Genomic DNA, 16195 nt, shown 5'->3' with positions numbered 1-16195 from the left:
TACTAAAACACATAACCTTGTTATGAACATCTCCAAAACAAAGGTGAAGGGCAGAGAAAGCTTGTTAGACACTAAGAAAGATTTGTTGTAGAGCTTTTAACACAAAATCCAGGGAGGGGCCAGCTGAGTGTAAGACAATCAATCATCTTGCTTATAAATTGATGAGAGAGTTTCCTACTGCCTGAGCTATGTTGTTGAGGTAAATTGAGAAGAGCGTGGGGCCTAGGACTGAGCCTTGGTATATTCCCTTGGTGACAGGCAGTGTCTGAGACAGCAGATTGTCTGACTTTATACACTGCACTCTTCGAGAGAGGTAGTTAGCGAACCAGACCAAAGACCCCTCAGAGACACCAATACTCCTTAGCCGGCCAACAGGAATGGAATGGTCTCCTGTATCAAAAACTTTGGCCAAGTCAAGAAAAATAGCAGTCCAACATTGCTTAGAATCAATGGTAATGTTGACATAATTTATGACCTTTTAAGGTTGCAAGTGACATCCATAACCTGAGCTGAAACTAGATTGCATACCAGAGAGAATACTATAGACATCAAGAAAGCCAGATGATTATTGATACGTTTTTCCAACACTTTTGATAGAACAGGGCAAAATATAATTTTGTGTGATGATATAACATACTCATTATAGTTGCCGCCATATCGTAGCCACTAGCCAGAATTCCCGCAAAAAGTTTTGCAAAGAGGCAAAAAAAAACAATATGCCCTTTAACCACTCAATGAACATGCAAGTACCGCACGAGTTCAACCTGTTCAACCTCTGGGCAGCCGAACTTTCTCAGGCAGCCCGAGGAAGTAAGTGGCAGTGGGAACTGAACAGAAGCTACGTAAACTGCAGAGAGGACAGCACCTACAGTACATACAAAAAAACACCACGCTCATGCGCAGAAATCTCCGTATCAATAGCCACGGAAAAACAGGTTCCAGAAAATCTTGCAAAGCAGCCACTCCATAATATTTCATGATCAAATTTTGGGCGTAGTAAACCCTCTCGCTTCGTCTCTTCCTCTCTACTACTAGTACTACAGGTGATCGAATTCCGTCCAAAAACAACGACCACATAACTGGGTTTGCAGGGTCACCACGAGCTATCTAGCCTTCGGAAATATGGCCCTTTTCTCCTTCTTTGCAGGTTGGATCGGTTATTTGCTTATTTGCCTGCTTGGATTGATTTTGATCGCGTTTCTAATTTTTTGTCTTTACATAAAATATATTCATCTGAAATATGATCACATACCGGGACCACCAAGGGATAGGTGAGTCAGTATGATGTAACTTGAATATGTATTTTAAAATGCTTTAGCTAAATGTTAGTTTCAACTATATTGAGTGGCGACATAACGCATCGGATTTGTTGATAAGGAACTACAGTAGGTGAAAGTTGACCTCAACAGCCGTCAGGGTCGCTGTTTCACCTGTCTTTTTCCTTTTCACTAGGTGAAGGTATCACTCATGTCATAACGTTCTTATTTTTCAGTTATTAACCCGTCTCTTGTTCTCCCCTAGTTTTATATTTGGTCATTCCCCAACCATGCTGAGGGAGATGAGCAATGGTCGAGTTGTCCACGACAAATTTCGGGAATGGTTTGTTGAATGATATTGAATGCTACACACATAGATTGAATCAGGTGTTGTTTATTCTGGGACAATAAATAAATATATATTTTATCTTTGACAGGGCTGAGACCTATGGGCCGGTGTACCGTATCAACGGTTTGCATATTGTGATGTTGTGTGTGACCTGTCCTGATACCACCAAGGTAAACCTGTGAAATGACTGTAATTATAATCTCTGATGAACTGACTACGTAAACACCTGACCAAATTAAGCAAGATTTTAGTTCTGGGTTAACCAAGATTAGTGTAATCATACATTTTACCATGTTCATTTCTGAAATGAAAGTGCTGTAAAATAACACATTACCCCAATTCCCCCTTCAAACCAAACTGACACTTTTCTTTGTCTCCACAGGAAGTCCTGATGTCACCTAAGTACCCCAAAGCCCCAATGGTCTACAAGCGTCTCTTCAACCTGTTTGGACAGAGGTGAGTCCTCTGTATAATTCATGTTATCTAAATATACTTCCTACTACTATTTATTGTGTCAATGTTTTGGTTGGTACAAACTCTTTCAACACAATCCCTCCTAATGCTGGTTATCGCATGCGTAGCCTACAGAGCATATAGACATTCAAACAGGACAGCTTGGTCACTGGTCAGTTTATTCAGTCTAAGGGTAAATACTATGTTGTCCATCTTCTTCATAGGTTTTTGGGAAGTGGCCTGGTCACAGCACAGAATCATGATGAGTGGTACAAACAGCGAAGAATAATGGACCCTGCCTTCAGCAGTCTGTAAGTCACTATAATTGATCAATCGACTCATTGATCACTCCATTGATCAATCCATCCATCTGTTCATCCATCCATCATTGTTGTGTATTGTTAGGTATCTGCGGGGTCAGATGGGTGCGTTCAACGAGAGGGCAGAGAAGCTGATGGATAAACTGGCGGACATGGCTGACACCAACACAGCTGCCAACATGCAACACATGTTCAACTGTGTGACACTGGATGTCATCACTAAGGTAACGGTCACTTCCTGTTACCCTCAGATCCCCACACTGCACTTACACTTTATTCTTTCTGTTGAAAGCTACATTTGTTTGTATATCTGACAGTAAAATTGTCATAACAGGCAGTTATAACACACTCATTACCTAAGCTATATACAATTTAGTCTCACCATGCCGATGTGCTAGCTATAATTAGCATAACTAGAACCAGGAGTTTTACCTTATCATGTTGTAAGATGTTGTCAATCCTCTGTTTTTATCTCATCTGTAGGTGGCGTTTGGAGTGGAGCTGGATCTGCTGAAGGAGAGTGACTCTCCGTTCCCCAACGCTATAGAGACGTGTCTGAAGGGAATGGTCCACTATCTCAGAGACTTCACCTTCCAGGTAAATAATGACATCAAGTATGTTAGTGATGCTTCTCCACAACGATGGCTTATTGAATTGATCTATTTGAAATCCTACAGTTTCATCAGATAAAATCCTGTGTTATAAGAAACTAATACAATTAAAAAATGGACACTCATGAACAGTTTGTTCTAGTCTCTTGTTTCCATCCTTCCAAGTAGGAAGCCTGTAAGATTTGGCTAAATGCACCATAATGCGTTTTACAGCGTCACATTCCCCAGGTGAGATTTAAATTAATGGTCAGATGTCATATTTCTAGCTCTACCCAAAGAACAAGAAGTTCATCAACGAGGTGAAGAAGTCTTGTCAGCTGCTGCGTTCGACAGGCAGACAGTGGATCAACGAGAGGAAAATGGCCGTCCAAAACGGAGAGGACGTTCCAAAAGACATCCTCACACAGATCCTCAAGACGGCTGGCAAAGGCATGTTGTAGTAGCCTGATCCTAGATCTGTTCGTGCCGTCTTGCCAACTCCTGCCACTGGTCTAGACAAGATGGCTCAAACTGATCTGGGACCAGGCTAACATTGGAGACCTTTTACCTGTGGCTCTGCATGTGACATTGTGGGACAAGTGTTTGCTAAAACAGTCATGTAATTGATGAGGTTCAGTAGCACTATTGTCTCAATGCTGTAAACTGATACATATCCTTAATTTCAGAGGAAAACATAGCAAACGATGATGAGGAGCTTATGCTGGACAACTTTGTGACGTTCTTCATTGCGGGTACGTCTCCCTGAAACAAGTGCTATACTTTATATATATATATATATATACAGTTGACGTCGGAGGTTTACATACACCACATTCAGTTTTTACAATTCCTGACATTTAATCCTAGTAAAAATTCCCTGGTTTAGGTCAGTTAGGATCACCACTTTATTTTAAGAATGTGAAATGTCAGAATGATAGTAGAGAATTGTTTATTTCAGCTTTCATTCCTTTCATCACATTCCCAGTGGGTCAGAAGTTTACATACACGCAATTAGTATTTGGTAGCATTGCCTTTACATTTTTTAACTTGGGTCAAACGTTTCGGGTAGCCTTCCACAAGCTTCCCACAATAAGTTGGGTGAATTTTGTCCCATTCCTCCTGACAGAGCTGGTGTAACTGAGTCAGGTTTGTAGGCCTCCTTGCTCTCACACACTTTTTCAGTTCTGCCCACAAAGGTTATATAGGATTGAGATCAGGGCTTTGTGATGGCCACTCCAATACCTTGACTTTGTTGTCCTTAAGCTATTTTGCCACAACTTTGAAATGATGCTTGGGATCATTGTCCATTTGGAAGACCCATTTGCGACCAAGCTTTAACTTCCTGACTGATGTCTTGAGATGTTGCTTCAATATATTCACATAATTTTCCTACCTCATGATGCCATCTATTTTGTGAAGTTCACCAGTCCCTTCTTGCAAAGCACCCCCACAACATGATGCTGCAACCCCCGTGCTTCACGGTTGGGATGGTGTTCTTCGCCTTGCAAGCATCCCCTTTTTCTTCCAAACATAACGATGGTCATTATGACCAAACAGTTCTATTTTTGTTTCATAAAACCAGAGGACATTTCTCCAAAAAGTATGATCTTTGTCCCCATGTGCAGTTGCAAACCGTAGTCTGGCATTTTTTATGGCGGTTTTGGAGCAATGGCTTCTGCCTTGCTGAGTGGCCATTCAGGTTATGTCTCTATAGGACTCGTTTTACTGTGGATATAGATACTTTTGTACCTGTTTCCTCCAGCATCTTCACAAGGTCCTTTGCTGTTGTTCTGGGATTGATTTGCTCTTTTCGCACCAAAGTACGTTCATCTCTAGGAGACAGAACGTGTTTCCTTCCTGAGCGGTATGACAGCTGCATGGTCCCATGGTGTTTATACTTGTGTACTATTATTTGTACAGATGAACATGGTACCTTCAGGCGTTTGGAAATTGCTCCCAAGGATGAACTAGACTTGTGGAGGTATACACATTTTTGTCTGAGGTCTTGGCTGATTTCTTTTGGTTTTCCCATGATGTCAAACAAAGAGGCACTGAGTTTGAAGGTCAGCCTTGAAATTCATCCACAGGTACACCTTCAATTGACTCAAATGATGTCAATTAGCCTATCAGAAGCTTCTAAAGCCATGACATCATTTTCTGGAATTTCCCAAGCTGTTTAAAGGCACAGTCAACATAGTGTATGTAAACTTCTGACGCACTGGAATTGTGATACAGTGAGTTATAAGTGAACTAATCTGTCTGTAAACAATTGTTGGAAAAATTACTCTTGTCATGCACAAAGTAGATGTCCTAACCGACTTGCCAAAACTATAGTTTGTTAACAAGAAATTTGTGGAGTTTTTGAAAAACAAATTTTAATGACTCCAACCTAAGTGTTTGTAAACTTCCGACTTAAACTGTATATATATATTTGAATCGATCTTCGTAGTATAGTTTTTCGAGCTCAAGTGAAATTTGAAGAACAACAGTCACAGTACTTTTGTTGTTTTAATCTTGACAGGGCAAGAGTCAACAGCCAATCAACTAGCTTTGTTGTTTTAATCTTGACAGGGCAAGAGACAACAGCCAATCAACTAGCTTTTGCCGTCATGGAACTGGGAAGGCTGCCAGAGATACTGACGAAGTAGGACTTGTTTTCATCATTTCTATTTTCGGTATTGATCATTTCTGTAATAAAAACAGGTTGGTTGAGTTTGTGACTGTCTCTGCCATTTCCAGGGTGAAGCAGGAAGTGGATGACGTCATCGGGATGAAACAGGAAATCAGCTTTGACGACCTGGGGAAAATGACCTACCTGTCTCAGGTAAATGATCTACCTGTCCCAGGTTCGTGTGTGCTGTCTTGTCATTGACCTGACAGTGACAGCAATGGAGCTACAAACCAGAACAAGGACTCAGAATTGGAACTGGCATCTGTACACAGAAACCATATTGTACATTATACAATGTTGTACGATGGCTGATAGAATGGCGCTGGAGGAGATGGCTGCCCAGCGAAATGTGCTATTTTGTGTGTGTGCTTAGTCCCCTCCTGTACTCCCTGTTCACCCACCACTCCAACACCATTATTATGTTTGCTGATGACACAACAGTGGTAGGTCTGATAACTGACAACGATGAGACAGACTATAGAGACAAGGTCAGAGACCTGGCAGTGTGGTGCCAGGACAACAACCTCTCTCTCAATGTGAGCAAGACAAAGGAGCTGATCGTGGACTATAGGAAAATTAGGGCCTTACAGGCCACATAAACATTGACTAGACTGAATTGGATCAGGTCGAGAGTTTCAAATACCTTGGTGTCCACATCACCAAATTACCAACAAACTATCATGGTCCAAACACACCAAGACAGTTGTGAAGAGGGCACGACGACAACTTTTCCCCATCAAGACACTGAAAATATTTGGCATGGGTCCCCAGATCCTCAAAAAGTTCTACAGCTGCACCATCGAGAGCATCCTGAACGGTTGCATTACCGCTTCGTATGGCAATTACTCAGCATCTGACCGGAAGGCGCTACAGAGGGTAGTGTGTACGGCGCAGTACATCACTGGGACCAAGCTTCCTGACATCCAGGACCTATATACCAGGCGGTGTCAGGAAGGCCCAAAAAATTGTCAAACCTCCAGTCCCCCAAGTCAGAGACTGTTCTCACTGCTACCGCATGGCAAACGGTACCGGAGCACCAAGTTTAGGACGAAAAGAAAAGGTAACTCTTCACATCGTCAATTAATCAGCATGTTGTGTTTGATTCATATCATCCCCCCCCCCCCCCCCCCGTCAGGTTTTGAAGGAGACTCTAAGGTTGTACCCTACAGCACCAGGCACTTCTCGTTTCATCCCTAATGACATCGTCATCAACGGCATCCCCATCCCAGCAGGAGTCTCATGCTTCGTGAGTAGTCACCTCAAAAACAATGTGGAGGAGTGATGACTGTTGTATGATAATATCTCTAAGTTTAGTTGTGGTGTTAACATGTGATACGTTGTGGTACCTCAATGTGGTAAAGGAATGAAGTAGCCTTGTCTATGCCAGTATGGCTCATACCTCAATGTAGTAAAGGAATGAAGTAGCCTTGTCTAAGCCAGTTTGGCTCATACCTCAATGTAGTAAAGGAATGAAGTATCCTTGTCCAAGCCAGTATGGCTCATACCTCAATGTAGTAAAGGAATGAAGTATCCTTGTCTAAGCCAGTGTGGCTCATACCTCAATATAGCATCATTGTATCATTGACTTTTCTTATGTTAACATAGAATGTAAACATAGAACTTCTCAAAACACCATGATTGTGTAATGAAACCATGAAAGGTAGTGCACCTAAGCTGAGATCTGGGTGTTTGAATGTATAATGTTAATACACAGAATGTGTATTAAAACAGAAGTGTAGGAACTCTGAAACACCCAAAGTGGTTCTTCAACCTGAATATGGGTGTTTTTAAGAGAGCGTTGTGAAAACCCATTTTGGGGGTTCAGTGAATGTAAAAGCATCAACACTCAAAAATTGTGTTTCTCATACAATCAATGGTTTACAAATGCAAGTCATTTCAATGATTTGTTAATTTAATTTGACCAAAGTAATGTAAATCCAACTGCATATGTTACTCAAAATGTAATTATCTTTTATGAGGATAACCAAAGTTAAGAGACAAAAGATTGATTGAACTCATTGGAAGTCTGTTTTAATCACGTTGCATTTCTTATCTTGATGCATGACTCTGTTTTTAGAGGATTGTGGGTAATGTTTTTAGACTATAATTCTTTCACACAATGTTGTGTACATGTTTGAAGAAAGAAGACTGTATTTCTATATTGGTATTAAGCAGTTTGTTGTGTAATGGATCATGATGAACGGATATCAAAACTGTCAGGCATTTTGACGTTCAATGAGGACAGCACCCATTCCCACATAGACAAAGGAAATGACAACAAAAGAGAAGGGATCTAATTCTGCTCTAAACAGAACTCAAAACACCAAAGTAGCGTGTTCAACCTGTTCTGTTAGTGCTCCCAGTCCCTGGCAAGGTGTTGCACAATATTTGATTTAGTGGTGTTACAACACACCGTGTCATTACTCCAGCAAAGATATGGTTTCGTCTCCTTCAAGTTGGTGGCAGCTCAGTTGCCACTAGTTAATGTAGCAATATTGATGTTACTCATATTGATGTTATACAGGAAATGGAAACCAGTTTGTACTTACTTTATTAATGTGCTGGTTGACAACATGCCTAGTAAAGTTTGGTTAACTATATATCTTTGTCTGTCGTGACTACAACACAAAACATATTGAAACAGTTTTGGTGTTACAATGAACTTCATCTTAACAGTGTAGTCAACACCTCATTAACTATTTTGGGTGTGGGTGTACTTATTTTATTTCTTAAAGTGTCTTAAATCTTTTGTTTGCCCCTATCTTGTCTGTCTACAGTTCAATTCGTATGTCTGTGGAAGGTTGGATAAGTTCTTTGAGGACCCGCTGAAGTTTGACCCAGAGAGGTTCCATCCAGACGCTGCCAAGTAAGTCACACAATACGTTGTCATTGTTTGTTGCTTTACAACATTTGAATTGATTCAAGCAGAACTGAACTCGTTGAAACAGGCATACATTGCATCCAGAAAATATTCAGACCACTTCACTCGTTCCACATTGTTACGTTACAGACTTATTCTAAAATGTATTTAAAAAACAATTTTCCTCATCAATCTCCACACAATACCCCATAGTGACGAAGGAAAAAAAGGTTTTTAGACATTTTTGCAAAATTGAGCTCAGGTGAATCCTGTTTCCGTTGATCATCCTTTAGGTGCTTCTACAACTTGATTGGAGTCCACCTGTGGTAAATTAAATTGATTGGACATGATTTAGGAAGACGCACACCTGTCTATATAAGGTCCCACTGTTGACAGTGCAAAAACCAAGCCATGTGGTTGACACAATTGTCCATAGAGCTCAGAGACAGGATTGTGTCAATGCACAGATCTAGGGTAGGGTACCAAAGAAATGTCTGCAGCATTGAAGGCCCCCAAGAACACAGTGGCCTCCATCATTCTTAAATGGAAGAAGTTTTGAACCACCAAGACTCTCCCTAGAGCTGACCACCTGGCCAAACTGAGCAATCGGGGGAGAAGGGGCTTGGTCAGCGAGGTGACCAAGAACTCAATGGTCACTCTGACAGAGCTCCAGCCACTATATTCCACCCATGAGGCCAAAGATGGCACTTTTGATCAGTGATTGTAGGAAAGGGCTACTTTTGGTCATGAAGTCAAAGTTCGTCATGACTTACATGGTGGTTGGGTTATGATTTCGCCCACTAACACGGGATAAAACCTTGTCGACAAAAACACAATTAATTACAGATTTCTTGAGTTAACTTGGACTATTTTGAGGAAGTGATACTGGCTTTGTTCTTTTGGTGTCTCATGCAGTGGTGGTTAAAGTACCCAATTTTCACACTGGAGTAAAAGTAAAGATACCTTAATAGAAAATGACTCAAGTAAAAGTAAAAGTCACCCAGTAAAATACTACCTGAGTTAAAGTCTAAAAGTATTTGGTTTTAAGTGTCCTTAAGTATCAAAAGTAAAAGTATAAATCATTTAAAATGTCTTATATTAAGCAAACCAGACGACACGATATTCTTGTTTTCTTAATCTACGGATAGCCAGGGTCACAGTTCAACACTCCGACATAATTTACAATCGAAGCATTTGTGTTTAGTGAGTCTACCCAATCAGAGGCAGCCACCTGGTCTCATGGGGGACAAACATCAGCAACTGTCACATCGAACCACACACCCAAAACTGAAATCTATTTTATCTTAATGAGCAACAGAAAAACACATTTGGACTCTGTGCGTTCAGTCACTTTTTAAGAGCTAACAGACATGTTGTGTTTGTTTCTGTCCTGAAGACCCTATTACTGCTACTACCCCTTCGCCCTGGGACCACGCTCATGTCTGGGACAGAGCTTCGCACAGGTGAGCAGACTGTCCGTATGAAATACATTGAAACAACTTTATTTGGGATTGTTCTCTGTTGATCCTATTATCCATCCTAGTTAGATTACTCCTGGACTTCTGCCTCCAATATAGACTTTTTTATAGTTGAGCACACCAGATTTGTCATCCTTTAAAGAGATCTGTGGTTCACAGATGGAGGCCAAGGTAGTGATGGCAAAGCTGCTCCAGAGGTTTGACTTCAGCCTGCTGCCTGGCCAGTCCTTTGACATCCTGGACACTGGGACTTTGAGACCAAAGAGTGGAGTGGTGTGTAACATCAGACACAGAGGACAGACACCCGCAGCCTGACCTGACTGGGACCTGAACATGACTAGCATTTCTCTATAACATACTTGTCTTATTTCTTATACTTCCTAGTGGAACAAATTATCTCTTTCTTTCAATGAAGCACCTTATTCAAATATCTAGCTATTTTTTTATGAAAATGGATTTTGAACAATTATGTTTATTCTTTGTATCAATGGTGAAATAATATCTTAAATATGACGGTTCTATGTGTTGAAGAGTTACTAGGACAGACTTGACATAGGAGTGTTTGTATTTGTGCTGATTCCATGTTGTTAATTTACCCTTATCATGTTGTTACTATGCAGTATACCATTTATCATATAATATAAAGGTTACTATGCAGTATACCATTTATCATATAATATAAAGGTTACTATGTAGTATACCATTTATCACATAATATAAAGATATTTATAAAGTATATATTAACTCCTTTGATGAACTTCCTAACCAACATTACCACAGTGCCTCTGTTGGAGTGAATTGACTATATTTTAATAAAATAATTGACCAAACATCACTGAGCTCCAGAAGATTAGAATACTTTTATCCACAAGGTGTCGCTGTGAACCTGCAGACAAACCAAGAACATTCATTCTCATGTTTTGTATCTTTCTTGTTTACACCCATAAGACCTTGCTTTTTTTCAATTTTGACTAACGACATGCCACTGACTGAGTAATGCCAGTGTGTCTATGTATGCAGATGACTCAACACTATACACATCAGCTACTACAGCGACTGAAATTACTGCAACACTCAACAAAGAGCTGCAGTTGGTTTCAGAGTGGGTGGCAAGGAATAAGTTAGCCCTAAATATTTCTAAAACTAAAAGCATTGTATTTGGAACAAAACACTCACTAAACCCTAAACCTGAACTAAATCTTGTACTAAATGATGTTGAAATTGAGCAAGTTGAGATTACTAAACTGCTTGGAGTAACACTAGATTGTAAACTGTCATGGTCAAAAGTTCCTAAGGTGGGGAGAAGCCTGTCAAAAATAAAGCGATGCTCTGCCTTCTTAACAGCACTATCAACGAGGCAGGTCCTACAGGCCCTAGTATTGTCACACCTTGACTGACTGTTCAGTCGTGTGGTTAGGTGCCACAAAAAAAGACTTGGGAAAATTACAATTGGCTACGAACAGAGCAGCTCGGCTGGCCCTTGGATGTACACCGAGAGCTAATCTTATTGATATGCATGTCAATCTCTCGTGGCTGAAAGTGGAGGAGAGATTGACTTCATCACTACTTTTATTTATGAGGGGTTTTGAAATGTTGAATGCGCCGAGCTGTCTGTCTAAACTACTGGCACACAGCTCGGACACCCATGCATACTACACAAGACATGCCACAAGAGGTCTCTTCACAGTCCCCAAATCCAGAAATCAAATCAAATCAAATCAAAATCAAATCAAATGTATTTGTCACATACACATGGTTAGCAGATGTTAATGCGAGTGTAGCGAAATGCTTGTGCTTCTAGTTCCGACAATGCAGTAATAACGAACAAGTAATCTAACTAACAATTCCCAAAAAAACTACTGTCTTATACACAGTGTAAGGGGATAAAGAATATGTACATAAGGATATATGAATGAGTGATGGTACAGAGCAGCATAGGCAAGATACAGTAGATGATATCGAGTACAGTATATACATATGAGATGAGTATGTAAACCAAGTGGCATAGTTAAAGTGGCTAGTGATACATGTATTACATAAGGATGCAGTCGATGATATAGAGTACAGTATCTACGTATGCATATGAGATGAATAATGTAGGGTAAGTAACATTATATAAGGTAGCATTGTTTAAAGTGGCTAGTGATATATTTACATCATTTCCCATCAATTCCCATGATTAAAGTGGCTGGAGTAGAGTCAGTGGCATTGACAGTGTGTTGGCAGTAGCCACTCAATGTTAGTGGTGGCTGTTTAACAGTCTGATGGCCTTGAGGTAGAAGCTGTTTTTCAGTCTCTCGGTCCCAGCTTTGATGCACCTGTACTGACCTCGCCTTCTGGATGACAGCGGGGTGAACAGGCAGTGGCTCGGGTGGTTGATGTCCTTGATGATCTTTATGGCCTTCCTGTAGCATCGGGTGGTGTAGGTGTCCTGGAGGGCAGGTAGTTTGCCCCCGGTGATGCGTTGTGCAGACCTCACTACCCTCTGGAGAGCCTTACGGTTGAGGGCGGTGCAGTTGCCATACCAGGCGGTGATACAGCCCGCCAGGATGCTCTCGATTGTGCATCTGTAGAAGTTTGTGAGTGCTTTTGGTGACAAGCCGAATTTCTTCAGCCTCCTGAGGTTGAAGAGGCGCTGCTGCGCCTTCTTCACGATGCTGTCTGTGTGAGTGGACCAATTCAGTTTGTCTGTGATGTGTATGCCGAGGAACTTAAAACTTGCTACCCTCTCCACTACTGTTCCATCGATGTGGATGGGGGGGTGTTCCCTCTGCTGTTTCCTGAAGTCCACAATCATCTCCTTAGTTTTGTTGACGTTGAGTGTGAGGTTATTTTCCTGACACCACACTCCGAGGGCCCTCACCTCCTCCCTGTAGGCCGTCTCGTCGTTGTTGGTAATCAAGCCTACCACTGTTGTGTCGTCCGCAAACTTGATGATTGAGTTGGAGGCGTGCGTGGCCACGCAGTCGTGGGTGAACAGGGAGTACAGGAGAGGGCTCAGAACGCACCCTTGTGGGGCCCCAGTGTTGAGGATCAGCGGGGAGGAGATGTTGTTGCCTACCCTCACCACCTGGGGGCGGCCCGTCAGGAAGTCCAGTACCCAGTTGCACAGGGCGGGGTCGAGACCCAGGGTCTCGAGCTTGATGACGAGCTTGGAGGGTCCCATAGAACAGACTATGGGAGGCACACAATATTAAATAGAGCCATGACTACATGGAACTCTATTCCACATCAAGTAACCGACGAAAGCAGTAAAATTAGATTTTATAAACAGATAAAAAACACTTTATGGAACAACGGGGACTGTGAAGCAATGCAAACATTGGCACAGATACATGCCCCCACACACACACACACATATGATAGCATCCGCACTATACATACACATGGATTTAGTACTGTAGATATGTGGAAGTGGTGGAGTAGGGACCTGAGGCCACACAGTGTGTTGTGCAATCTGTGAATGTATTGTAATGTTTAAAAATGGTATAAACTGCCTAAATTTTGCTGGACCCCAGGAAGAGTAGCTGCTGCTTTGGCAGCAACTAATGGGGATCCATAATAAACACAAATACAAAATACCTCTAGAGTCATTTTAGACAATGAGAATGACAGATCTATAACTCACATTTCTATGTGAATTTGGTCGAGTCGCCCAAAAAGTGACATATTGCAGCTTTAAAAGTGGACAAGTAGACTAGTAGCACAGATCCTGGATATAGTGATGAGATGCTTACATCTCCGCTCTAACAATGGGATTCGTTGTCCACAGGGCGGAATGGTGGGCTGTGAAGCTCCCTCCTATTCCTATCTTTGGATTGGTGGATACATCTCGTTATTTTAATACATTTTTAAATATCCGATGTGAGGTATTGACGTCACCACCAGTATTCGGTAGAGAGTGAGATGCTATGCTACTAGCCTCATGTACATGTATAGACCGTCTCGAATTTCAACAGAGAAGGTGCTATGCTAGCCTCATCAAATAAAATAAAATTGTATTGGTCACATACACATGGTTAGTAGAGTGTAGCGAAATGCTTGTGCTTCTAGTTCCGACTATGCAGTAAAATCTACCAAGTAACCTAACAAATTCACAACAACTATCTTATACACACAAATATAAAGGGATGAATAAGAATATGTACATATACAGTTGAAGTCAGAAGTTGACATACACCTTAGCCAACTACATTTAAACTCAGTTTTTCACAATTTCTGACATTTAGTCCCAGTAAATATTCTCTGTTTTAGGTCAGTTAGGATCACCACTTCATTTTAAGAATGTGAAATGTTTAGCATATGCTAAAATACAGGACTGTACTGCTATCACAGACTGGAACATGTTCCGGGATTCTTCCGATGGCATTAAGGAGTACACCACATCAGTCACTGGCTATATCAATAAGTGCATCGAGGGCGTCGTCCCCACAGTGACTCTACGTACATTCCCCAACCAGAAGCAATGGATTACCGTCAACATTCGCACTGAGCTAAAGGGTAGAGCTTCCGACTTCAAGGTGCGGGACTCTAACCCAGAAGCTTACAAGAAATCCTGCTATGCCCTGCGACGAACCATCAACCAGACAAAGCGTCAATACAGGGCTAAGATTGAATCATACTACATCGGCTCTGACACTCGTCTTATGTGACAGGGCTTGCAAACTATTACAGACCACAAAGGGAAGCACAGCCCTGAGCTGCCCAGTGACACGAGCCTACCAGACGAGCTAAATCACCTCTATGCTCTCTTCGAGGCAAGCAACACTGAGGCATGCATGAGAGCATCAGCTGTTCCTGACGACTATGTGATCACGCTCTCCATAGCCGATGTGAGTAAGACCTTTTAACAGGTCAACATACACAAGGCTGCGGGGCCAAATGGATTACCAGGACGTGTGCTCCGGGCATGTGCTGACCAACTGGTAAGTGTGTTCACTGACATTTTCAACATGTCCCTGATTGAGTCTGTAATACCAACATGTTTCAAGCAGACCACCATAGTCCCTGTGCCCAAGAAACCTGCTAAAATGACTACAGACCCGTAGCACTCACGTCCGTAGCCATGAAGTGCTTTGAAAGGTTTGTCATGGCTCACATCAACACCATTATCCCAGAAGCCCTAGACCCACTTCAATTTGCATACCGCCAAACAGATCCACAGATGATGCAATCTCTATTGCACCCCACACTGCCCTTTCCCACCTGGACAAAAGGAACACTTATGTGAGAATGCTATTCATTGACTACAGCTCAGCGTTCAACACCATAGTACCCTCAAAGCTCATCACTAAGCTAAGGAACCTGGGACTATATACCTCCCTCTGCAACTGGATCCCGGACTTCCTGACGGTCTGCCCCCAAGTGGTGAGGGTAGGTAGCAACACATCTGCCACGCTGATCCACAACACTGGAGCTCCCCAGGGGTGCATGCTCAGTCCCCTCCTGTACTCCCTGTTAACTCACGACTGCATGGCAGGCACGACTGCAAAAAAATCATTAAGTTTGCAGACGACACAACAGTGATAGGCCTGATCACCGACAACGACTAGACAAATTGAATTATAGACACTGATTTGATCTGAGAGTCACAGGGTTGTGATGGAGCTCATATAATTAAAGATGGACTTTATGATAACTCTGACTTGTGTGTGGTTTGCTCTCGTGATTTGGTAATACAGGAAATTTCCACGACAGAGGTCAGAGACCTGGCCGGGTAAGTGCCAGAATAACAACCTATCCCTCAACGTAACCAAGACTAAGGAGATGATTGTGGACTACAGGAAAAGGAGGACCGAGCACGCCCACATTCTCATCGACAGGGCTGTAGTGGAGCAGGTTGAGTGTTTCAAGTTCCTTGGTGTCCACATCAACAGGAAACTAGAATTGTCCAAACACACCAAGACAGTCTTGAAGAGGGCACAACAAAGCCTATTCCGCCTCAGGAAACTAAAAAGATTTGGCATGGGTCCTGAGATCCTCAAAAGGTTCTACAGCTGCAACATCGAGAGCATCTGACTGGTTGCATCACTGCCTGGTACGGCAATTGCTCGGCCTCTGACTGCAAGGCACTACAGAGGGTAGTGCGTACGGCCCAGTACATCACTGGGGCGAAGCTGCCTGCCATCCAGGACCTCTACACCAGGCGGTGTCAGAGGAAGACCGTAAAAATTGTCTAAGGCCCCAACCACCCCAGTCATAGACCACATCATGGTAAG

At 42.2% G+C, this 16195-nt stretch overlaps 1 protein-coding gene across 1 annotated transcript; it reads left to right on the top strand.

Annotated features, from left to right (window-relative positions):
• Nucleotides 1–869: 869 nt before the first annotated feature.
• Nucleotides 870–10807, top strand: LOC109901319 (cholesterol 24-hydroxylase). Its single transcript, XM_031836845.1, has 15 exons — nt 870–1271; nt 1522–1599; nt 1694–1775; nt 1988–2061; nt 2283–2369; nt 2464–2602; nt 2862–2975; nt 3256–3418; nt 3655–3720; nt 5540–5612; nt 5708–5792; nt 6775–6885; nt 8417–8505; nt 9896–9962; nt 10137–10807. The coding sequence occupies exons 1-15, from the start codon at nt 1123–1125 to the stop codon at nt 10290–10292; spliced, it is 1533 nt and encodes a 510-aa protein (XP_031692705.1). The 5' UTR covers nt 870–1122; the 3' UTR covers nt 10293–10807.
• Nucleotides 10808–16195: the final 5388 nt, after the last annotated feature.

This window comes from Oncorhynchus kisutch, linkage group LG12 (genome assembly GCF_002021735.2).
Source record: "Oncorhynchus kisutch isolate 150728-3 linkage group LG12, Okis_V2, whole genome shotgun sequence".
Classification (NCBI taxonomy): Eukaryota; Metazoa; Chordata; class Actinopteri; order Salmoniformes; family Salmonidae; genus Oncorhynchus; species Oncorhynchus kisutch.
The sequence above is the reverse complement of the archived record's forward strand: the minus strand, read 5'-3'. Positions and strand labels throughout refer to the sequence as shown.